The following is a 27,301-nucleotide window of genomic DNA, read 5'->3' as shown; positions in this document are numbered from 1 at the left end:
CGGTTTTTGGCTGGATGTTGATGTTGTTCTTTGGGAGATTTTTAACGTGTTGTCTTTTGTTATCTCCCATTGATCATCTTGTAATCACGGTATTCCTCCGGCAAAAGTGAGGGATTATCAATAAATAATGGAGGTGCCGCCCTTCTTTTAAAAATATATATATATATATATATATATTGGAAGGAAACCTTTGCATGAGTAGAACCAATGAGCATCATTTGTCTCAAGATTAGCCCAAAATTATAATACTACAAGTTTGCATGGATGTCAAAAACAAAAGAAAAAAAAAGTACAAAAGTGAAAAAAACAAAAAACAAAAAACAAAACCAAACAAAAATGGAATGGTACAGCTTCAATAACCAAATCCCTTTCAGCTACCACAAAACATTGCAAGGGAAATAGGTATTAATTGCAAATGCATGAATTCATTCACATAGATTAAGGTTGTATGCATATGAGAATATCCAATACAAGCATTGAAGTGCAAAACCAATGACATTTCATGGAAGTTTAGGCACACGCACACAAGGCCAGGATGCCGTGTAAAATATAAATATGCACTGTGTGCACATGCCATTTTTAACTTCTCAAAAGGGCGATATCATATTTGTGAATCTTGATCACTTCAGCACTTTATACCAGACTGGCTCAACCTCATTCAAGAAAATGCTTCTCCAAATAAGATCACAAAATGTGCTTGCTAACCACAATTCATGTCTTTCTCATGTAACTAATCCATCTGGACTAATCTGTGAAAAAGGGAGGGGAAATTATATGAAACTTCATGATTCATCGTTTCATCTAGATCATTGTGGACTTGTATCAAAATTGGGAGCAGCCAGGTCAAAAGTGGCCCACTCATTTGATATCCAGAGTAAACAATAGCATGAAAATATGAACTGCATTTCTTGAAGAGCAATGTGTACCATGGGCGCTTTTCATTGCAGTAATGAGCAAACTATAATTTTCAAAACTCCATACAAGTCAATAGTCTATAGCAAAGGATATTTCCCCTTATGACTTGAGCTTTTTATCTTTACAATTGCAGAAACTTGGATTGAAGCCTAGCACGAATCCTGAAATCAGCAAACAACAAAACTTGCTTTGAAGCTAGGATTAGTGTGACTCAGTTGTGTTTATTTACTAATAAGATTGTTCAGATACTTATTGGCATGGGTTGACAGCATTAAAAAAAAAAAAACTCAGGTACAATGCATCATCACCGGACAAAACTCCACAGTGAGTTGCGCATGATCAGACAGAGAGTAGTGCTCAGGCCACATCCCTTTTGCAACTTCTGGAGGAAACAGCGTAGCTTTTTGGACATTGAAACCAACTGTAGTTAAAGACCTCCCGCTAAAATTACGTTTTATTTGTGCCTTGTTATCTTCATTTCCACTTGTCTGATGGAAGAAAGACCATGGGCTCCATGCCCTCTGCAATGGAAGTCAAAAAGAACACCAAGTTAAACACACCCACTGTTCTAAAACAATCTGGCACTACAAGAGCAGAATTCAAAATTTTATTTATTTTTTCATAAAGAAACAAACTTACAGTTAAATGTGAAAGATCAACAACTCCTTTTTTATTTGGGTCTAGATGCTCCCATAAATTCTTTATGTCTTCATCACTTAAGCCATCATAACAGTGCCCAGTTAGGCCCAACTGGCCAATCAAAAAATGAGTAAAATGTTAACCAAAATCTTCAGAATTGAAGTGTGATAAAAACAAATCACAGTTCAATGTACTGCTGGAACATGTGAAATGATACCTCATTAAGGGTTTGGGTGAACTGAGAGTAGGTTATGTAGCTTCCATCAGTTTTGAAAAAATGCAGCGGATTAAGGTCGTCTGTTGAGCAATTTTCTAATAGATGCTACAGCAACCCGTAAAAACAAAAATTACTAATGTCAGAATAAATCAATAACAAAATAGAACCGTAAAATATGTTACTCTACAGACCATAATGTTTCCTAAAACTGCTTCCATATAACATTCTTTCAGTGGTCTCCAGAAATTTGTAGGATTGCGTAGCCATATAAAATCCACACCGCATATGTTCCCTCTGTGGTTACGATGACTAACCCACTGCACAAAGGAGTACAACATTCAGAACATTTAATGTGAAGTGTCAACGAACACATAGCTGGACAAGTGTAAGAACCTTAGGAGAATCATCATCGTTGCTCATACGATGATGAGCAATGTCATAAGATGAGACAAAACCCTGAGATTTCAAAAACTTATAGACGTGCCCCTTCTTACTTCCATTCCAATCCCTATACAAAATTTCACATTACTAAATCAGAGCAAGAAGAAGCATCACCCTGTTTTGTTCTAATTGTTAGCAATCAATTGGTCTCATTACTATAAAATGACAAGGAGTTGTGGAATTATAATGGATGCAAAGAACATACCCACATAGAATAATAGGTATATGCGAACACTGGTATTCATCAGAATATGATTCAACATACTGCAAAATTTTGTATACCTTCACATTTAGAAAAGAAAAATGTCATGATGCTTCAAATTTTGGAAATAATTCATAACAAGAGCAAACATACAGTTAACAACATAGGCAGAGAAATACTGCACTACTGCAGCTTGTCACCTGTTGTAGCCGGAGGAAGCAATAACTAGAATTGTGAGGAAAAATTAAGTGGGTATTCACAACAAGAACTTCTTTATCCATTTTGGCAGCATGGCTTCGAGAAAAAGGAGCAAGTAGCTCAATATGCAAAAGCTGGGCTACACGATCACCAATGTCATTGAACAACAATTCTTTGTAATTCAACACATGGAAATAATTTTGGTGCACTGCTGTTAGCAGACCTGTGAACAAGACAATTAGCAGAGACTCAGACCATATATTAGTGTGGAAAAACTATTTCACAGCGTGATTTCAGATGTAAACACAACCACACACACAAAAACAAAGCATCAGCATATTAAAATCCACATCCTTGTAAGGCATCACAGCAAATGAACTTTCTAGTCTAACCCATTCCTGTGATTTTCTACAAGGATCAACAAAATTGTCTAGGGATTTGACTCTGAAATGGCTTGAAACTGCTCCAATATTCCATAAATCATAGTTTCCTTTATCTCATATCATATACTAGTATACTATAAACCTCCATGAACTCCTCTTAACAAGTAAACATAAGCAGAAAGAAGAATGGCTCACACCATGCCAATAGAGATTTCAACTATTTCCACTGTCACTCCATCCATATTAAACTCACAATACTAATGTCAAATACTCTGGTGTGCGTAATTATAATCCTCCTATATCAATATGAAGAGAGATTGTAGTTGATCTCCAACAAAAATATTGCACTCAACAAGGCATTCAATTTCCAAAAATAGGATTTCCTGTGGTACAATCTATGATTGAAACCGAAGTAATAAAATAATATGATTCACCCAAAAAGAATTATTGAATAATTGGATTAAAAATGGAAGACCTAACCTCAATTACAAGTCTCTCCCTCTATTTATAATATATGTCAAATACAATGCCAATGAGCATAATACCCTTACTAACTCACTAACACAACTCTTAACACATACTAATAATGCTGAATGACCAAATAACCATTAACACTCGCCCTTAAGCTAGAGCATATATACCATATGCTCCTAGTTTGTTACAAATAAATTTCACATGAGCATCTCCCAAGGCTTTAGAGAACAAATCAGCAAACTCAAACTCAAACTTTACATGACCGGTTGTAATGAGCTTATGTACAAGTATCTCCCAAATAAAGTGACAATCAACTTCAATGTGCTTCAACTGCTCATGGAAGACTGGGTTGGAGGCAATATGAATAGTAGCTCGATTATCACACATCAACTCTATAGGCTGAGAATGTTGAAAAAACCCAGTTCTTCCAACAAGTTCTTCAACCAAACAAGAATTCACATGTAATGTATGCCATAGCCTTTTATACTCTTAACTCAACACTTCACCAGGCCACCACCATTTGTTTCTTACACTTCCAAGACACCAAATTACCACCAACAAAGATACAATACCCGATTTTGGATCTATAGTTTGAAGGCGACCTAGCCCAATTTGCATTTGTATATCCCTGAATATAAGAGCAATCCTAATATAAGAGACCCCTCCCTAGTGCACCTTTGAGATATCTTAAAATACGAATTACTGCATCCTAGTGATTAACTCACAACACTTGTTGCGAAGGATATATCTAGTCGAGTGACTGTGAGATAATTCAACTTTCCAAGAAGTCTACAATATCGTCCCAGGTTAGGCAACAAATCAACCATATTTGGCGCTAACTTACTATTGGGGTCAATTGGTATATCAAAAAGTTTGTATCCCAACAACCTAATCTCATCTAAAAGATCAAGAACATACTTCCTCTATGACAAGATTGTTCCCATACGAGATCTCAATACTTCTATATCCAATAAGTACTAAAAAGGTCCCAAGTCATTGGTCTGAAACTTACTATATAGGAAAAGCTTTAGGTTTTGCATGTCTTGATCATTGTCACCAATGTACAATGTCATCCACAAACAAAATAAGCAAATCCTATCGAATGGAGTATGACGATAAAATACGAAGTGATTTACCGCACACTGTCAAAGGCCAAACTCAAGTACTATAGCACTAAATCAGTCAAACCATGCTCTGGGAGATTGTTTTAATCCATATAATGATTTTTTAAGTCAACACACTGAGTCTGACTACCCTTGACAACAAACCTAGGTGGTTGCTCTATATAGACCCCCTGAAGATCACCATGTAAGAAAACATTCTTCGTATCTAACTGACGTAGAGGCCAACGACAAGTAGTGGCTAAAGAGATGAACAAACATACCGAGGCAAGTGTAGAAACCGAGAGAATGTGTCTAAATAATCTAAACTGTACACCTAAGAATATCCCTTAGCAACAAGGTGAGCCTTCAAACAAGCCACAGAACCATCAGGATTGACTTTCACATTGTACACCCAATGACAAACAACCACAAACTTATTAGAAGGATGAGGTGCCAAATCCCAAGTTTCATTGTCGAGTAGCGCACGCATCTCTTCAACTATTGCACTCCTCCACCCAAAATGGGATAGGGTTTCTAAAAAAGATTTTGGAAGAGCAATAAAATACAAAGTACGAAAGAAACAATAATACAAGAATGATAAGAAATCATAACAAAAAAAAAATTAGAGATTGTATATTGGGTACAAGTTTGTTTACATTTCCGAACAGATATAGGAGGATCAACATCATGAGAGATAAGATCATCTAACGAGGGAACTTGGGTGCAGTAATAGAGGATGGAGGAGGCTCTACTCCCTTTGAGCCTGCATGTGTATACGTACAAATTGGGATGATCTTTGCAACGAGAAGGACTCAAAAAAGATGAAAATGTAGGAGGATTAGGCACAAATAATAGGTCGGGATCTGGAAGGCAAGGCAGAGGAAGGGATTCAACAAGGTCAACAAAACTCAAGGAATCAGAGTATGGTGTAGACTTAGAAAAGGTGACGTCAGTAGAGACAACGAATCTATGTAAAGTACGGCTATAACATCGATATCCTCTTTTGAGTATAGGAATAGCCTAGAAAAATACATTTGATAGCACAAGGATCCAACTTATTCATTCTTGGAATTAACTGATGGACAAAGGACACACAGTCAAATATACGAGGATGAAGGGGGAACAAAGGAGCCTTAGGAAAGATAACTGAATATGGGATTTTATCACCAAGGATATAGGATGGCATTTTATTGATGAGAAAGCAAGCTGTGAGCACTACATTACACCAAAAACCTTTGGGGAGAATCATTTGATACAATAGGGTACAAGTGACTTCAAGAATATGTCTGTTTTTTCGCTTAACAATTTCATTTTGGTGTGGAGTGTAGGCACAAGGAGACTAATGGATCATACCAAAATTAGTCATATAAATAGTGAATTGGACACTAAAGTACTCCTTAGCATTATCACTACAAAGTATCCTAACCACATATCAAGTTAAGTCTTTATTTGAGAACATAAGGCACAAAAGATATTAAACAACTCAAAACGATCTATCATTAAATACAACCAAATCATCCTAGAGTAGTCATCAACAAATGTAACCAAGTATTGAAGCCCCAACTTCGACGGGACATGACTAGGACCCCAGGCATCGAATGGGCTAGCATGAAAGTACTAACCGCCCATTTTTCGACTCGGGAAGCAAAGGGAACATAATAATGTTTCCCCAATTGACAAGACTGATGGTGTTTTAAACTTGTCCAAGTATGGATACCAAAATGACAATGGATTTGAAGTGGTGTAGAAGCAGTTGTGCAAGCAGTGAGAGGAAAGAGTGACTCAAAGTAGTAAAGCCCACGAGCCTCACGTCATGTGCCAATTGTCTTCCTCATCTTTAGATCCTGAATAACCACAAAATTAGTAAAGAAGGTAACAGAACAATTTACTGACTTTGTAAGACTACTAACTGACATAAGATTGAAAATGGATTTAGGAATGTATAAAACAAAAGAAAAAGAGATAGAGGGATTAGGAATTACTATTCCTATTCCCTCAACAGCAATATTGGACCCCCATCAGCAAGGGTAACTTGAGGTAAATTTTTAGGATACTGGAGGGCAAAAGAGAAGTTGGTTGTACCTATTATATGATCAGTAGCAGAAGAATCCATAACCCAAGGACTAGTGGGAAAGATACCAAATGACATACAGATTGTACGATTACAATTCAAGCAAAAGATGCAATGTGATAAGATGCTTGTTGAGATGATTAACATACAAACACGGTTCACTCAAGCTTGTTGAGATGATTAACGTACAAACACAGTTCACTCAAACAAGTGACCGATGAAGGAACCATAGTTTTGGGATTTGCAAACTCCATCCCAACACTCACAAACCTAGACCAATGATAACAAGATTAATTGCTGGAATAATTGAAACAACCACAAATAAGGTGACCACCATGAACAAATCACGAATAAATCAGTACAAGGCTGCCACAGCACCAAGAAACTTAGACACGGCCCCAAGAAACCAACACATAGCACTGGAACAATTGGAGCAACCAGAAACATGGTGCCCCACCACAAACGAATCACAAATAAATCAGCACAAGGTTGTCACAGCACTAAGAAACTTAGACACAACAGCACCAAGAAACCAACACACAGCACTGGAACAATTGGAGCAACCACGAACAAGGTGAACCACCGAAACTACCAAGGGCAAGCAACCAACAAACTTATATAACACTGCCACAGCTTCACAAAACAGCTCATGAACACTGTCACTGCTCTAAGAGACTCACCAATGACCTTTACTAGCACTGAACAACAACTAACAGATTACCACAAGTGCATGGTCGAAAAGATTGGATCTATGAGCAAAACACATGTCCAACAGCGTGATATTATGCTCTATGGAAGGACTTAGAACATTGGATCAAAAACAACAGCTTTGGGAAGCATCAAACAACCATTCCTCGGGTTCCGCACATGAGCAATTAAAAAAGGTGAGATCTTTGGACAAAAAACATCACGAAAAACTTCACTAATATTTTTAAAGAGGGATTCGAGCACTGCTGGATAAATTCAGGCCAAAAGCATGCCTGAAATTGGCTTCACATGCCGGCTTGTGGGGTCAGCCCTGGCAGCCTTCGACCGGCACGTGAGGGCACACATGGAGCACTGTCTGGAGATGGGATTCAGTGGGGGGCAGATTGGCAGTGTCTGTGGGTGACTACGGTGTTGTTTTAGAAAAATCTATAGTAGATTTTGTATTTTTGAACTGGCAGTATCACCCAGGAACTTTCCAGCTACTGGTCTGACTTCCGGCAGCTGCTGGTTGTTTTCTAGGGCTATATTGTTGCTGGAAATTCTTCTATGATGGTAGACATGCAGCAGATTTAGGGTTTTAGGCTTCATTTTTTATGGCGGTTGTAACAATTAGGGTTTAGGTCTTAAATCATGCTTTGATACCATGTTGTACAATTGGGTAAAATGGAAGACCTAACCTCAATAATAGGTCTATGTCAATTACAATGCCAATGACCATAATAACCTCACTAAGTCACACTTACTAACATAAATCTTAACACAAACTAATAATGCTAAATGACCAAACCATTAACAAGAACATTTGCAAAATCAATTCTAGTTAGAGAAAATGTTTCCTAATATATTGCAAACTAATTGACTAGATATAGTCTCACCACATTAGCCCTAGAACTACTGGCAGAATGAAAAAAAGGCAGCATGTACTGTGCATCAACCTCGCAATCATAAAAAATAAATTGCTCCCTCAAACAAAGAGGAAGAAATGAATCACTCTAATGTATAAACACATCAAACCTGTACTAGAATGTTTTGAGCATTTTGCAGGATTTTGCCAATTATAATCCCATCCCATCTAATTGTGACATCAAACAAGACTTAAAAATGAAACTCTCAGAACCTAATCCCTAGCCATCATAGAAAAACCAAAGGCACAGAACCTCTCATTTATGAAGTTCCAAGAGATCCTGCACTTGTTTTGGTGCTAATTGGAGATCCTGCTCTCTTCGTATAAAAGCTGCTATACCATTTCCTTCCACCACCAATGAGAAGGTGCACTGGAATTACATTGTGGAGGTATGTCTTTTATGTAAAACAATAATGCAAAAAAAAGGAAGGAACTTTGTCTATATAGTGAGTAATTAAACATGCACCGTGAGCTCTGTGTGCTAACTGTTTTCTTGATTCTTAATTATTGGCAGGTTACCAAAGCATTAACATAAACATAATTTGTGGTCAAATGAAACTTTATGAGAAAAAATTTCTCTAAGCCAAGTGGAAACTGCAAGAATGGAGGTTTTATGAAAGATTTACTAGTTTTGGCTCCTATTCCCACTGTGCAGTCTGCAAGCTTGCAACCTATGGGACATACTGAGGCACAGTGCGAACAGCACAGATGATATGGCATGTTGCAGCTGCTTAAATTTGAAGCTTCATCTCTGTTAAATACTCTATGTACCTGTGTCTTCAACTTACTTTACTCAATGAATTTTTTTTATGCAGCAGTACCCATTTGAGGAGTTTGCATTACTAGCCCTTCATATCTGCTCATATACTATAGAGCACAGCAGTTTCCTTTGCAAAACGTCTTTATACATTATAAATTGACCCCTTTAGGATGATTTTGTTGATCAACAAAACTTTATCCTGAGATGGGATTAAATACTTTGTCTTGATTTTTCTGTTCATATGTTGTATTTTTACTCATAATTATCACTTACCTTATGATTCATGAAAATGCATTAGGTGCCCACATAACCTCTCTCTCCATGCATGTGTTCCTCTCCCTGCATTTTTTGTGCAGTAACATGAGGTCATAACTATTCCAAATTTCCAACGCTTGCACATGTCTGTCTCTTTCTCTACAAGCAATATTAAACATGACATATATTGTCGAACAATAGTTTGTATTATTATCTCTTAATGCTGCCTTATCATTAGTACAACTAATATTGGTTTGAAATTATCTTGTTTTTTATAGAAATTTGAATTACTTAGAACTTCGAAATCATTTTGTTCTCAATAATTCTTTGAACATAAGAGATGCCAAAAGTGTAACTCCAATGTATACAATCTAGTAGGATCATCGTTCTAAACAAATAATGTTAAAGTCATAGTATATTCTTCCTACTCAAATAATGTTATAATTATATGAGGTGAAATGGAAGCCAATTTCTGTAAATATGGCATTGTTATAAAAACATTTAGCAGCTGTTCATAACTTCTTTAAAATCATTGCATCTTGAAGAAAGAACCTCCAAGAACTTCATGCTAAGAGTAAGCATGCTTCTATTTCCAAGTTAACAAGTATATTTTGTTAAGAAAGTTATGCAACTATTCTAATTATTCAATAGTTGATTGTCCCAATTTTGTAACATTAAAGTGTCTTCAGTTTTGACTTCTTGATCTTAGGCATCTTACAATTAAAAAATGTGAAAATAAAGGACATAGAATGAACAATGTCCTTTTTTGTAAGAATAAGAAAAAATATAAAACTAGAATTACTGTCAAGTGTCAACTATATAAAAGTAAAGAAAATGATAATCTAAAAGATTTTAAAAGCAAATATATCATGTGAGCAATTAGAACTTCTGTAATTTACATAATGAGCACTTGCCAACAGAAAATATGATCCACAACCCTTCCCTATAAAGGCTTACAAAAGGGGAAGTTAGGACAAATGCCAGAGCGCAATCTAAAGATCAGCACTCAGTCTTCCATTTCATAACGTAATAATGAGACTTCTGGTTTTCATTAACCTAAAGTAATGATTAAAAGATGAAATTACGAATTCTCAATTACAAACAAAATTGTAAAAAAAAAAAAAAAGGGTTATATTTTGCCATTATCTTAAAATATGAAATGATTTGACCACTCATCATTCCTTTCGCAATTAATTAATTAAAGATATAAAAATTGGACAAAAGACTCACAAATATAATGCCAAGAAAATTACAAGAAAGTCACCTTTACCTGACCATAATTATAAACATGTCCCACTGTTTTCAGATTCCCCACTTTATCTTCAACTAAAACTGATGAGATTGTATGAATATAAAATTATTAAATAAAAATAGTCTACTGTAATTCATGTTAATAATCTTTTTTTATTTTTTTTCTTTTTATTTTATGCTAGCATCGCAAGACAGAGATCATTGCTGTATACGTATGAATCTAGGAATCATAGTCAGGGTACAGTGACTAGGGTGGGCAAGAAAAATCAAAAAACCAAACCAAACCTCAAAACCGAACAGAAAAATCAGTTAACCATTTTTTCGGTTCAATTTCAGTTCGGAATTTTTTATTTTTGTGGTTAACGATTCAGTTTCGGTTCGGTCCATTCAATAACCACAATTGACCAATCCAAACCAATATACTACAAATATATTTTAAAAATACACGTTATATAATTAATTATATAAATTTTTAATAATTTAAATTTAAAAAAATTGTATTCATCTATTTTTATTTTGAATATTTTTAATTTATATGTTGATTATTATGAAAGAAAAATATTATTTGTAGTGACTTTAAAATTTTAGATTATGCTTAATGATTCGGTTTGGTTAACCAATGGAAATTAGTCCAAAAACTGGTCAACTGATTTTCTGTTAACAGTTGAAAATGCGAACCGAAACTTTGGTTCAGTTAACGGTTCGAGGGTAATGGTTCGATTAACCAAACCATGCCCACCCCTAAGAGTGACAAACTCCACAAATCTGATTGATCACCTTTAGCCACCATGCATGATTGTGCTAGTAAGGCCCAAATCACCACACACAGCCGTCATATTCTTTGGATCAAGGGGCAAGAGAGTGATCAACGGGGAGAGTGATTTGTAGCAGCATTAATCTGCACCACCGCTCACTGCTTCCCATCCATCGCCCCTAGTCCTAGTTGAGAAAGAGCGAGACAAGAGAATCTTGGAACAAGAGGAGGTGCAATTGAGTATCTGAGAGAATAAAAAAGGATCACAGAGAGTCTGAGGATGAGAGTGTGAGAGAGAGATAGAGATCTGGAAAAAATTCAGGCAAAAAACACTTCTTCTTCCTCTTACTTTGGTGCTTCACCTAAACATCCATAGGGAGTTTCCCTTATTGAGTAATATAGATTTCCTCTTAAATTAGATTCTCTCTTTTAACGCAATATGAAGTCAAAAGCAAGAATCGAGATCCTTCTCTCAAATTTTAGAAATTTGGCCAATAACTTCTGTTAACCACCCACTTATAACTTCCCTAATTACAGGTTTCCATGGGTCTTAGTGAGACTATAACTTTGTTCATCACAAGCTGCCATGTGTCATCACATTTTCCCTCAATATAAATTGCCAACTGTCCTTTTGTGAGAAAAAATTTGAAAATAAAAACACATGCAGAGCACATTCACACAACCAATCTTTTTTTTTCTCTAAGATAACACAGAAAAACACAGAGAATTGAAGGAAATTCAGCAGCAGCGGCCATTGTGTTTCAAGCGGGGTTGTTAATTGGGCCATGAATGGAGGTTGAGTATGAGGAAAGAACATCTCATGGAAAAAGAGGAAGACAAGTAAAGGACATCCCTCGGTCACAAGGCTCCCACTTTGCAAGGGTAAAGGGAGGGTCGCAGTGTATGCAACCTTACCCCTACTTATTATGCAGAGAGGATGTTTCCTTGGACTTAAACCCATGAACAACTGTCACAAAAGAGCAACCTTACCATTGATCCAATGCCTGCCCTTAGGAAGACAAGTGCACTTTTTTTTATTAACAGAACATAAAGGAAGAGGAATAAAAGTGAGGAAGCTCAAAAGATTGGGACATGCTTATGGTCAAATTAAGGGGACTCTTGTAATTTTCACATATAATGTCATGAGTATATCATTGGCCTTTACTTGGTCAAATTAATATGTGTATCCTGTACGTATACACAAACAAATGGTAGTGTTGTTCAAAACAATTCTAATTCTGCAAGGAAAGGACAAAAGATTGAAAAGCTCAAAGCCATATGTCAAGTTTGACAAGAGTGGAGAAATTTTTGCCCACTATGAATGGTTCAAAGTTCAAAAACCAATAAGAGACACAGCATAAACTTACAAGGATTGCAGGAATAATTCCAAAAGAAAACAGAGATGGAAATTTTCACAGGAGGCAGGAAACTGAGTGTTAGGGGGGGGGGGGGGGAAAGGAAGAAAAATGTTCATTCTAAAATTATTTGGTATAATCACAGTGATCTTTGTAACAATTTTTTTTATGTATTCCTTACTTTTGTTCATTATATTGCACGCAAAATAATTCAATTCTGTATAAACTACTCTAGAAGTAGGATAACTGAACATAATTTTGAAACAAAGAGGATTTTGCTACTTGCAAGGAAACCCAAAAATCAAAAATTAAATTATAACAATCAAATAAGAAATGACTTTTGAGAATGTACCATCACCCCGGTTGTTTGTGCGAGCAAGTTTATAAGTTACATAACCAGCATCCACAAGTCGTTTCTCATACATTCCTGCAAGTTCTTCATTGCCCAACCAAAATTCCTGACAAGACACAAGAAACTGTAAAAATAATAATAATAATAATAATAATAATAATAATAATAATAATAAATCCCATACTATTAAAAACCATCTCTCCAGAAAATAAATAAAAACAAAAAGATGAATTACTACAAATTAAACACACCTGTAAGCATATAATTGATGATTTTAGATTGAGTAGCCTATCCAAAATGCTCTCGTTCCGGGTAAGCCAAAAATCCGTGAACTCACTCTCGCGTCTCTGATCAATACATAATAATTACGCCAATTTTTTTATTCATTCAAATTGGAACAAAAAAATAAAGAAATCTATATCAAGAATTGGCAGAACATCACTGCATACCCCACTACTCAACCGCTTGTAAATCGGAGCAAGGATATTGAAAGTAGTACATGATACACACCCCGAGCAATTAGTAGAACCAACCAAACGTTCTCCATGATCGACTGATTCTCCATTTGAGATATTCATTTATTCAATTATTCTCGCGAGGCAACCCAAAAACCCAGTATTAACCCAGTACTTATCTATGAAAAATTGTAAGGCAACTTGTGTCGAACAGTTGACGGGAGTGATCAGAAGTGGCCAATAAATTGTGGGTGCGGGGGTATGAGCAAATGGGTATGTGGGATTTGGAGTAAATAAAGTAGCAGATGAAGACAAAAGGAGGTTTGACAACAAAGAAATGAAGAACAGAAGAAGACAGTGAAGCAGTACTCTGGATCCAACCGTGTGAAAGAATAAAGCTAAACAAATGGTGGCGTGGGGAAGCCAACGACCTTCAACTTTCACACGGAATGGAGTGGCTGGCAAATAGAGAGGGATCGGCCACAACTGAACGAATGGAGTAATAGATAGCGAGGGGTGGAAGATAGGAAATACAACCGTTAGTAACTGACATTTTGAAATCTCATTTCAAAAACTAAAATGGGTGAAGTTAAGTTCTATTGTCATTTTCTTCCTGTTCTTTTCTCAATTTTCCCTGGTTTGTGTCGGTTTATTTTTCTGTGTGCTCGAGAGAAAGACACGCACTGGGCCCGAGACAGAGAGAGCGCGGCGGTGTAGCCTGAAACTTTTGTGCTGTTGGGTCCACCACTTCATCGGTGGCACCAATTCCAATACCTGAATACGTGTCTTTTTCCCAAAAATATTAGCAATGGCTAAAAGCTATAATTTAAAAATATAATACCCTTTGCATTCCTTTAGATTTATATTAAATTTAAAATAAATATATAATAAAATTGTATTGAAATTTATTCAAATCTATTCAAAATTATATTCATGCCCCGAAATTCATACCTTAAATGCAACATAATGATAAAAGTAATTTCTATTTATCTCCCATTTTCTCTAGAATATTAATTATGCAATTTAATTTGATTAATTAATTTTCAAATACATTTTTTAAAAAATTTTACCAAAAAGTTAATAGCATCTATGTAATATGTCAGGATGCATGGATCAGAATAGAAATATTTAAATAGTAATTTATAATTTTTTTTAAAATCATATTTTTAATATATATGTATAATAAAAATATATTTATAATCCTTAAACTAGACATTAAAAATTTCCCTTACACTTTTAAAAACAATCATTGCACTCGTTAAATTATCAAACAATAATGAAGTTGACATCCCTTAACTAAATAATAAAAATATTTTTATACTCTTTTATTTTAAATGTACTTTATTTGACTTGGTAGTAACTTCTTTAAATATTATTGATATCATTATGTTTGATAAATTTTATAAACAAATGAAAATATTTTATTTATTAAGTTTATTTCTTTGATTAAGTTTTTTGGATAGGACAATGTAACTTCACAACATATGTTATATAAATCGATAAAAATTGCAATATACAATGTACGCTATTTTATTAATATATATTATACTAGCCATGTAATGCGGATATGGTATATTTTTATTTTATAGAATTAATTTTTTAATTTCTCACAAAATTGAAAAATCGCCTTCGGACTTACATGTACAGTCGACCAAACGGGCAGTTCATTTTTTTCCCGATCGACCGAACCCCAAGAACTTGGATCGATCGAACTTGTCCTGGTTGACCGGTGCTTTCGGATTAAAATATTTTTTAAGTGCTAAAACATCATTAAAACTTAATTATACTTTTTCAAAATACCGAACGTGTCCCTCAACGGTCAAATTTGTTAAAAATCTATAAATACCCCCTCATAACTCCTGATTAGTACTTTGATTAACTCAAATTCTCTCTCTAATTTATTGTTAATCAAAGTTCCTCCAAAAAGGTTTTTGTTATTTAAGTCATTCTTTTGGGGCAAAATATTTTAAACAAATCTCTCCAACTCTCTTTCACTTGTTTTATCTCAAAATCATTTTTAAAGAAAGTATTTTATTTTGGGCATTTAATTTGTATTTGCATGCATATACTCTCACTTGTTATTTACTTTTTGAAAATCAATCTTTGAGAGTGTTGCTTGCATTTCTCCCGGTTATTTCTTTGATAAATATTCTTGGGAGAAAAATTATTTATTGCACAAATTCTTTTGAGCTTAAAATTCCTAATTTCTCCAAATATTATTTACTTGCAAAAATATTTATAGGAGAACAATAATACTCATTTTTCATATAGATTTCATTTGTGTAAATTTTATTTAGATAAACACTCGTTACTCTACTAAGATCAAATCATATCATAAGAAAGTGCATACATCTTAGAGCTTTAATGTGTACATTTCTATTTGTATTTTTCAAAAACATTTTTATATACAAAAATGGTTTTAATGTAACGGTTGGGTTCAGCCCGTGAATTGAATTGGAGAGTCTCAGCCCCGTAAATGAGACCGATTCGGTTGAGCCTGGAATTGAACTGGGGAGTCTCAGCCTCGTAAGTGAGACTAGTTCGGCTCAGCCTAGTAATTGAGTTGGGGTTTTCCTCACCCCGTAAGGAGAGGATGTAAAAGGCTTTTGCTCCACTCAGTTAAGTGAGCAAGTATAGTGGAATCCTTGGGGGTATGCCTAAGGCGGGGATGTAGGCTGATTTTGTCAAACCTCGATAACAAATCTAGTGTCACTCTCTCTATCTTATTTAAATTCCTGCACTTTAATTTTAGCATGTCTATAAATGTATATTTTATGTCAAAATTATTCTCATGCACACATTTGATTAAAATAAGATACTGTGCACGTGTATGTTTGCTTTCAGTGTTAAAATCATTTTACACATACGTATATATATTGAATGGGATATGATACCTGATGAATCGGTGAAATGTTTTAAATTAACCGAAAAATTTTTAAAACTCAATTCACCCCCGCCCCCCTCTCTTGGGATCACACCAATTCCAACATGTTATTTCATGCATTTAATGAATATGGCCTTTTAAAGAGAGCTAGCTCATTGAATAAATATCACAGATTGTGTACATCCTTATGATAATTTTATTACTTATTATTAATTGTATAAAAAAAATTATTGATTCACATAATTTTTGTTTTATTTTATTTTTTTATTCAAAACTATCAAAAAAAATAGCAATGAGATTTTGGAGGTCAAAGAAAACATCTTGTTTTGTTTTTATATATAATATAATATTAAATTATAGTATGTAATTTCATCATTTTTAGACAATTTATCAAAGTTTACTGGACAAGTCCAAGGATTCTTTGAAAAATAATGTATTTTATCTATAATGGTTCAATAGTGTAGTTACTAGCATTTTACTTTCCTTGAGAAGCATTTTATTTTTAGCTGTCTTCACATTCCAGGACGAAACTGCCTTGACCCGGATGACTAGCAAGTGAGTGATGAAATGAGATTATGAGTTTTAAGGTATTCAACAAAGTCATTAATAACTTGTTATTTTCCTTGACATAAGTATGACTCTCATGGAATCTATATCTCCAAGCAGTTTTCATTGGTTTTAAACTTTAAAGGGCTTGGATTTTGAAATTTTAGTTATGGATAAGCTAATTACTATCAATTTTTAATCTCTAAACGAACCTAGGTCTAGGAACTAATAGTACTAGTTTGGATAATTAAAGTAGAGTTTGAGAGTACGGCTATTCGAGAAGAAGGTATCAGCGCCCCTTACACATCTGTTCTATGAAAAGTACTTGATAATTAGTCAACGATTACTCTTTTGAACTTAATCAATTGAGACTATTGACTCTTCTTCCATGCTAGTTTGGTTATTGACTATTAAATATTGAACAGACCAGTCACTATAGAGACAACTCTCACATAAAGAGTTTCAAAAGAATATCATTACCTTACTTTCAAGTTTCATGTCAAATTGAGAATATATAAGTCATGTAGAAAGTACCACATATTTTCTAATACAATTACAAAGATAATTCAAAGTAACTGACCAAGACAAAATATCCCCTTATCTCAAATAAGTAATATCTAAATACCATGTTTGTTGTTTGCCATCACCAGGGTGTTTCACACGCATGCAAAATATGCTTTAAATAGAGGATGGATGTAAAATGGCATATAATTCATACAAGATTTAATCCAAATTATAGCCATGTGACTTTTTATTTTTATATTTATAACATTTTCTAGGAAGAATATAAAAGTAGTTGTTAAATTTGGCAAGTTAAATATTAATTCTGGTGATATCAATGCAGTGAAAGGCAAGAATATAATCCAAGAACAGAACATGAGTGATGAGGAATTTGCTAACACGTGGCTTGAGGAGATAAGGTTGTGACATAACTCTTGCAATCATAAGTAGTTGTAGAATAAGCTTGTAACTATTTTTCCCTCCAAAAGGTGGAAATCTATTTTGTTTTCTGTTTTGTATTTGCCAGCTCTTGTATATAAATTGCTAGGGTATGTATTCAGGGAGGGATTATTGATGTATTTTACTCATTCCATGATACAGTAAAATTCAGAGTTTATTTACCAAGAGAGCATTCAATTTTACATGGTATCAGAGCATACAATTCATATTTTGGGCTAGCATAGAAGCATTGATTTCCTAGCCAATTTCTTTTCATTTTCTGCTCGACTTTTCAATCAAGTTCTGGAGCATTATCCATGGCAGTCCTCCTTCGTATGATATTTTAAGAATTTTTGGCTATCTTTATTATGCATCCACTCTTGCACATAATAGATCAAAATTTGCAGCAAGAACAAAGAGGTGTGTCTTTCTAGGTTATCCTTTTGGCATAAAAGGTTACAAGGTTTTAGACTTGTGTACAAATGAAGTTTTCATATCTAAAGATGTGGTTTTTCATGAACACATATTTCCTTTTATTGATGGTAAAGCCCCAATTTCAGACCCTTTTACTTCAATTCCTGAAGTTGATGATCTTGCATCTTCCAGCTCAGGTAATGGTTTTTTTGTCACTCCTCTTACTATACAAGATGAGTCTATTGCTTGTTCAGATTTTGTTCATGATCCTATTCCAGTTCAGGTTTCTCCTCTCCATTGAGATTCCTCTCCTACAGCTTCTGATCCTACTACTCCTACAGTTCCTACTTTAGTCACATCTGAACCTGCTTCTACATCAGCTCATGAGTTACCATCAGCACCTCTCAAAAGATCATCTCGGCAATCCACTAAACCAGTTTACTTACAGGATTATCCTTGTGCTACTATTCATGCTATTTCTCATCCTTCTAGTGCACCATATGATGTGGATGATGGGCTCATTTACTCACACTTGGAGCCTTGTTATCAGTCATATTTGTTGGCAGTCAGCACATCACCTCAAGAGCCATAATCCTTCTTTCAAGCTGTTAAAGATCCTCTTGGAGAGCTGCAATGGACAAAGAAATCCAGGCCCTTGAATATAATCATTCTTGGGAGTTGACCACTTTACCTCCTGGTAAAACCCCTATTGGGTGTAAGTGGGTGTACAGGATTAAGTTGATTGCTGATGGAACAATGGAAAGATATAAGGCAAGACTTGTGGCTAAGGGGTACACACAAAGAGAAGGCATTGATTTTCTTGAGACCTTCTCTCCTATTGCTAAGACAATCATTGTTCGAGTCCTTCTTGCTTTGGCAGCTGCTAGATGTTGGCCTCTTCACCAATTAGACATTAATAATGCATTTTTACATGAGGATTTAGATGAAGAAGTGTACATGTCATTGCCTCCTGGTTTTCACAGTAAAGGGGGACTCCAGTTTCTTCTTCTTCCTCACATTCAGCTCCTCTGGTTGTTTGCAAGCTACTTAAATCTCTTTATATTTTGAGACAAGCTTCAAGGCAATGGTATATGAAACTGTCATACACTATTCAGCAACTTGGTTTTGTTCAATCTACTGCTGATAATTCTCTCTTTGTTCATACTAAAAGTTCTTTGTTCACAGCTTTATTGGTCTATGTGGAAGACATGGTCATCACAGGAAATGATCCCACTTGTGTAGCAACTTTGAAGTCTGTTTTGGATGCTAAATTTGGAATTAAGGATCTTGGCTCACTTAAGTTCTTCTTAGGACTTGAAACTGCTAGAAGTAAGAAAGGAGTAAGCTTAAACCAAAGAAAGTTTGCTTTAGAAATTTTAAAGGAAACAGGCATGATGGGTTGTAAGCCTACTAAATCTCCAATGGAACAACAATTGAAACTGTCAAAGGACAGCGGTGAACTTATATCAGATTCAAGCAAGTATAGAAGGCTCATAGGTAAGTTGATGTATTTGACACTTAGCAGACCTGATATCACATATGTCGTTAATAAGCTAAGTCATTTTTTAGCCAAACCAAGAGTTCCTCATATGCAGGTTGCAACAAGAGTCTTGCAATATATTAAAGGAACACCTGGACAAGGGATTCTTTTTCCTAGTGATTCGGACTTACAATTGAAAGCATAATGTGATGCTGACTGGGCAGGATGTCCAGATACAAGGAATTCACTTACTGGATATTGTACTTTTCTTGGAAATGCCTGGATATCATGAAGATCAAAGAAACAATCAATGGTGTCAAGATCTTCAGCTGAAGATGAATATAGATCCATGGCAAGCACCACCTATGAAGTAACTTGGATTTTATTTTTATTAAAAGATTTGCAAGTGAAGCATGAGAAATCAATTTTGCTTTACTGTGATAACTAGGCAGCATTACACATAGCTACAAATCCGGTGTTTTATGAGAGATCAAAGCACATAGAAGCAGATTGTCACATTGTTAGAAACAGAGTTTTAGATGGCACAATCAAGACCTTTTATGTTGCATCCAAGAATCAATTAGCAGATATTTTTACTAAGGCACTTGGTGTAGACAACTATGTTGGAATGGTTAAGAAGTTGGGATTCATTAATATTTTTACTCGTCAAATTGAATATCCAGAGTATATTATGGATGATCCAGCAGCAACGGCTTTGCTCTTGAGGGGGGGGTGTTAAATTTGACAAGTTAAATATTAATGTTGGTGATATCAGTGTAGTGAAAGGCAAGAATATAATCCAATAACAGAACATGAGTGATGAGGAATTTGCTAACACGTGGCTTGAGAAGATAAGGCTGTGACATAACTCTCGCAACCATAAGTAGTTGTAAAATAAGCTTGTAACTATTTTTCCCTCCAAAATGTTGAAATCTGTTTTGTTTTCCGTTTTGCATTTGCCAGCTCTTGTATATAAATAGTTGGGGTATGTATTCAGGGAGGGATTATTGATGTATTTTGCTCATTCAATGATACAGTAAAATTCAGAGTTTATTTACGGAGAGAGCATTCAATTTTACAGTAGTCAAACACCTTAAAAAAAATGGAAATATATTTTTTGGTTTTTCTTTATAACGTACAATAACATCATTGAAGTAATAATAGTAAGAAAAATAAGAGCAGCCATAATGTTACCATACACATGCTTATATTAAAATTATGGACATGCTTGAACACATACACTTACGCCCATACACATAAATACACTAATACACTTACACATCTAAACTAATATGCAAGCACCAACACATGCATTTATTCATGTTGTAGACACCCAATTTTAACTGTACCCCTTAAATAACAAATTCTTCATTTCTTTACAGAATACATAAAATATAGGGAAAGGTGAAGAGTACATGGCAATACATCAGAATATAGGGAAATAAATGAAAATACAAGAAAATGTGGGGAATACAGGGAAATACATTAGAATATAGGGAAATAAAGGAAAATACAAAAATACAGGGCGGGAAACAAAAAATTAAGCAGTTGCGGAGAATATCCAAGAGATCTTTGTGGGTACCTGCATCCAAAATCAAAAAGAAATCAAACAATAAAGGGAGAAAATTTGAGTGATTCTATAAATTAATTGGAGAAATCGCAATACTGATATGTATCCAATTCCAATATTCAACTAAGGACCTATATGGAAATACAATCAACCGATCGCAATAGGGATGGGATTTTTGCTATAGGAATGAAAGCACACGCGAGGGAAAAATTGGACATACGGAAAGGGTTGGAAAGGGAAGGTTTGGTCTATTGCCTATCCTGACTGAGGCCACAACCTTATAAATAAGGGCCTTTGCGGAGGGTAGAAAACACTGATAATGAGAAAAATCGAAGAAAAAAAAATATTGAGAAGTAGCACAGTGAGAGAAGGGGCCTAGGAGTAAAGGCTTGAGGGTGAAACCCTAGTGAAAATAAAGAAGGGTAACATCATACCTATAACGACCTGATTTTACAGGCCATTTTTTTTACATCAATTAACTTGTAAAATTTCACTGCTCTGATACCTTCTAATATAAAATAAATCATTACCACGGACCAGATAGGGACCGTGGAAACAAAACACAATAAACTACTTAAGCAGCGAGAAGCAGAATCCAAACAACCATAACCATATAATACTAGAGTGTCAAAATATTTCCCAAAATATACATACACAACTGTACCCAAAATACCCTCATCTGGACCTAGGGGCTACTCAAAAATGACTACCCGAAATACTCACCCTACTGTCAGGGCAGTACTATAGTCCCCTCTACCTACAAGCCTAATCTGTTCGCCTAACTGGATCACCTAAAAAAATGTTAAATTACTGGGATGAGACAACGCTCAGTAAGACGAAATATGCTATTGCTAGTGTAATAACCCGAAGAATAATGGTATTTAAATAATAAGAAAAGGGTAAATGAGAAACAGAAAAGAAAATGGGACGTTGTATATTGGGCTCGTCGACGAAGGCGCGCTTCGTCGACGAGAAGATACCGAGAGGATGATTTTGGGCAAATCTGAATTTCATTGACGAAGGGGAGAGTTCGTCGATGAATTTCCTCTTGACCTCGTCAACGAGGTGACGTGGCTCATCGACGAAGCCCATGATATAAATTGTGTAAACTTCATATTTTTCACGTAGAAATCAGAAAATCTCTCTCTCTCTCTCTCTCTCTCTCTCTCTCTCTCTCTCTCTCTCTCTCTCCTCCCTACGGTTTCTCTTTCCTCCCTCTTCGATTTTAGCTTTGTCGTTCGCCGGATTGACGATCTAAGGCCACCATGATGCTCTTCAGGAAGTTCTCTCCAAGTCTATCAGAGCGAATCATCGGTGGAATAGAGTTGAAATTCATCTCTGGGTTAAGGTAAGGCTTTTTATGCCAAATTTGGTCTTACCATAGCTATAGGAAATGTTATTCACGGAAAAATACTGAAATTTAGTTCTGGGAGTTGTTGTTTTCAGGGTATTGAACAGGGGACCCTACAGTTGCAAGACGAGCATGTTCTTACAGTTGCAAGACGAGCATGTTTTAAGGGGTTTCTTTTCAGTGTCAGGTAAGGAAATAAACTAAAACAGTTATTTTCCATGCAAATTATATTATTATTATTATTATTATTATTATTATTATTATTATTATTATTATTATTATTATTATTATTTATCAGCAAATTTATTTTCAGGAAGCATGTAAAATATATATATGAAGAGATTGGTAGTAATGCATGTTTAGGAAAATATTGTTATTATGTTGAAATGTATATATATTAGTATGATATGCCAGGAGATATGATTTTTAGAATGGAATGTACGGTTTATTCAGCAATGTGTGGTATGAATGTTATTTTACCTGACAAGTATTATGTTATGGAAATTTTACAAATAAAGCATGTTTTTACATATTATGAGATAATGCAGTACATTATGGTTTCAGATACATGATAAATGAATTATTTATTCAGAAAGATATTTGTGAAATGTTCGGCGCAAGGCCATATATATGATTTTGGCGCAAGGCCAAAGATATGAAAGTAAATGGTGCAAGGCAGTATGTTTTATGTTATTACAGAACATGCTATCAATCTATTTATGTTAAATGGTATACTATCATGTATTATGTATTATCAGAACCCGGATGATAGTTTAGTTCAATTACAGGAGCACGGTACCATAGCTATACAGATTAGATTATTATCTTCAAATTTGTGCAAAACGCCCCACGAGGGGGTGGGAGATGGATAGTCAATGTGGCTTTCAGTGTAGAGTTGTAGACGTCCACCTGGAAGTTCGGACCAGGGTGTGGCAGGCCCATCGTACTTACAAACATTTTTGACTCGGCAATGGTCGGTCAGCCATTGTCGAGTCCCGTCTTTGGGCTGTACAACCCTTCATAGGGGGTAATACATGACATCAGCTAGCTATTCATCTTGGGTGAATTTTCAGTGTTATCAGTTATATCAGAAATTTTATGAACTGTATGATTTATTAGAAAATATGAAAGAATAAGATTATTCAGTACGTTATGATAAATGTTTTCAGGTATATGAAATGTACTGTATATGTATAATTGCATCAAATATTCATGTTGTCACACAACTGTATTTAGTTTATTTTCCCTTACTAAGAAGTGTCTCACCTCCACCATTAAATAACTTTTCAGGAAATCCAGAAAGATCGGCGGATTGAGGCCACCGTTGAGTTAAGTTTGTGTTACCTCGTTAGGAGGGTATGTGTTGAACTAGGATCAACAGTTTTTGTTGTAGGATCCTAGGAAATACTTTTTGGTATTTTTGGATATTTTGGAGATTGTATATAATTACAAAATGTAATGGTTTATAGTTAACTCTCGTATTATGTATTTTATGGTTTGAGAATGTGATTTTATATTTACTGCTGCTTAGGTTTTCTGTTGTGAATGTCAGATGCGTCCCCATTACCCACGGGTTCGGGTAGATTGTATTATTATTTATGCTTAATTATATGTTAAGATAAGCAGGTCGTTACAGCTAGTGTGTGGCAAGTGAGTGTACATATTTGTAAAATCTGATTTAGATATATCATAAATAACTGAATCTAAGAAAACACGTATAGATAATGTACAATATAGCTTATACCTATGTTACTTAACATAAACTGTTTTTCTGAATTTTCTATTCATAATACTTCTAATATTCATAGGTACGTTTACGGTTTTTGTAAATCTGGGTATATATATAATAACTCAGAAATTTTCCCAAGATGGATAACTGAAAGTCATGATTTAACCCCTTATGACAGGATTGTGCGGCCTGAAGGCAGGACCTATCCTAGCTGGCTGGCTGGCCGACCAGGATAAGTCAATTGAACTCCGAAAGTCAGATCGGTCTCCTCAACCCTAACTGATGAGGAGCCTGATCACAACATAGGCACAGTCAACTGCTGATATCCACATACTATCTGAGTTATGTGGTTGTACTCTGAACTGAATATAACTACGGTACCGTACTCTGTTGACTGAATCTGGTCCATCAGGGTATGATACTATATATGTAACTGAAATATCTATATTACAGTTTTATCATGATTTTGAAATAACCATAACACTGTAAAACGAATCTGAATGTCTGAAAATCTGAATAATTGACTAAATATTTAATATCTATCTGAATATCTGAGTATTTGGGTGTTACAGTTCTGAAATCATAATATTCTAAATTTGCTGAAAATATATGTTTTTGTACATATATTATAAATCATGGTATTTTTGAAATACTATAAATCATGTTTCTGAGTATATTTTATAATTTCTATCTATATGTATACTGAAAAGTCATCGTTCTATAAAACATGTATATATATCCCATGATATTTTCTGCTAATATACAGTAAAACATGGAATTTGTAACTGCATAAATATTGTGCTAATTTGCTTTAAGCTCATGACATATGATTTAAACAAATAAATTTATATGTTCTAAAATCTTTATTTTCTGCTATACAAATATTTTATAATCTGGGTAATAATAATATGGTAAAACATATAATTTTTTCTGACAGTCATACTAAAATTCCTATCATAGCATATTTCTCTTACTTGACTATCTAAACACTTAGTTGCTATCTACAGTCTCACACGTGCAGCATTTATAATTTCAACATCTTGAGATATACACACATAATTTCCCAATCAAACAACCGAATTCACCTAAAAATTATTGCATACATACTTCCCCAAGTCCACATATGCACAATTCATAAACTATAATCCATATATCATTTTACTTGGGTTCCTGAAATACCACCCACTAGGGTCCTCAACCCTTAATTGCAAGGTCCCAAAACACCCTATTCCTAAAAATATAATACCCTGATTTTACTTCACAAAACCCCAGTATATTCGCATATAGTACCGAATCTAACCTCAAATGAATTGGGTAATACTAAAAATACTTAAATAATCCACTCCCCCTAGTTTTGGGATGGTTCCCAAACTTCTCAAATCAAGATTTCGCTCTGGCTATGTTGTAAAGAATCTCCCATAGATCACCATGGTAGCTTCTGATCGTCAAACCAGGGAGAGATGGAACTGGATTTCTAGAGAGAAGTCAGAGGAACCATGTAGAGAGAGAGAGAGAGAGAGATGTAAAAAATGATTTTCTTTCATCAAAATCCTATTTAGATCTATATATAAAATGTTAGCCACATGGCCTCATTGACGAGCCACGTCACCCCATCAACGAGTCCAAGCAGTAGTGTCGTCGACGAATGCCTACTCCTCGTCGACTATATTCAGGCCCTGAAAACAGTCCTCTCGGTTATTTCTCATTGACGATATGAATGTCCCTATCGACGAACAAAATAAGGATGCTCGTCGACGAACGCCTTGTGTTTGTCGACGAGACCCTATGATTCCCTTTTAGGATTTTCCTATTTCTCTCTTTTCTTTTATTATTTAATTACTATAATTCTTTGGGTCTCTACATTCTCCCCTCCTTATAAAAATTTCGTCCTTAAAATTTTACTATCTGTATTGTACTTCATCCTTAGCATAAAACGGGTTACTTATTTTATTACTAACCCTCACTTATGGTGGAGGAATACCGTGATTACATAAGCAGTTCTGGGAGATTACAAATATACTCATAAAAGAAAATTCTCCCAAAACCAAAACACTACCTATCCTATATTCTAAATTACAATTACACATTCATCACTCTATAGTAAACAAAATAAAACTATCATTACTTGAACTTTACAAATCACTATTGTACCCTACTAAACAAGTGTGGGTATTTTTGTCTGATTTCCTCCTCAAGCTCCCAAGAAGTTTCTTCCACTGCTTGATTCCTTCATAGGACTTTTATTAGTGATATTTTCTTACTGCACAATTCTTGTTCCTTCCTATCTAAAATATGTACTAAAGCTTCCTCATAAGCTAGAGTATCACTGAATTCCAATTCTACATAACTGATGACATGGGAGGGATCTAGGACGTATTTCCTCAACATAAAAACATGAAATACGTCATGTATTCTTAACAATGCGGGTGGTAAAGTTAGTCGATAGGCAACCGACCCAACCTTCTCAAGTATCTCAAATGAGCCAATAAACCTATGGTTCAAATTACCCTTCTTCTCAAACCTCATGACTCCCTTCAGTGGTGCTATTTTCAAAAACACGTGATCACCGACTTTAAATTCTAATTCCCTACGACAATTATCTGCGTAGCTTTTCTACCGACTCTGTGTTGCACTAATTCTATCATGAATAAGTCAGACTTTATCGTACGCCTGCTGCACTATTTCTGACCCTAAACTAGCGTCTCACCTAACTCATCCCAGTATAGAGGAGAACAACACCTCCTACCATAAAGTGCCTCGAAAGGTGCCATGACAATATTGGTCTGATAGCTGTTATTGTAGGAAAATTCAACTAGCGACAAAATCCAATACACACGCTCGCTGCATATCCTCAAGCACCTGGATTGTTCTCTCTGTCTGATCATCTGTCTGAGGATGAAAAGCGGTGCTGAATACTAATTGAGACCCAAAAGCCTCATGCAACCTCTTCC

General features: G+C 35.1%; 1 protein-coding gene across 2 annotated transcripts; it reads right to left on the bottom strand.

Moving 5' to 3' along the window:
• Positions 1 to 904: 904 nt before the first annotated feature.
• LOC131149622 (uncharacterized calcium-binding protein At1g02270-like) lies at positions 905 to 14,083 on the bottom strand. Of its 2 annotated transcripts, none has more exons than XM_058100238.1 (10): positions 13,432 to 14,083; positions 13,234 to 13,329; positions 12,983 to 13,088; positions 2,615 to 2,835; positions 2,418 to 2,494; positions 2,165 to 2,279; positions 1,963 to 2,088; positions 1,772 to 1,876; positions 1,555 to 1,665; positions 905 to 1,436 (listed from the first exon to the last, which is right to left on the bottom strand). In XM_058100238.1, exons 1-10 carry the CDS (start codon positions 13,558 to 13,560, stop codon positions 1,203 to 1,205), a joined length of 1,320 nt encoding a protein of 439 aa, XP_057956221.1. In that variant the 5' UTR covers positions 13,561 to 14,083; the 3' UTR covers positions 905 to 1,202. The 2 variants fall into 2 exon arrangements, with proteins under 2 accessions (XP_057956221.1, XP_057956222.1); XM_058100239.1 differs by having other exon boundaries at positions 12,989 to 13,088.
• Positions 14,084 to 27,301: the final 13,218 nt, after the last annotated feature.

Source organism: Malania oleifera, chromosome 2, assembly GCF_029873635.1.
Source record: "Malania oleifera isolate guangnan ecotype guangnan chromosome 2, ASM2987363v1, whole genome shotgun sequence".
In the NCBI taxonomy this organism is placed as follows: Eukaryota; Viridiplantae; Streptophyta; class Magnoliopsida; order Santalales; family Ximeniaceae; genus Malania; species Malania oleifera.
The sequence above is the reverse complement of the archived record's forward strand: the minus strand, read 5'-3'. Positions and strand labels throughout refer to the sequence as shown.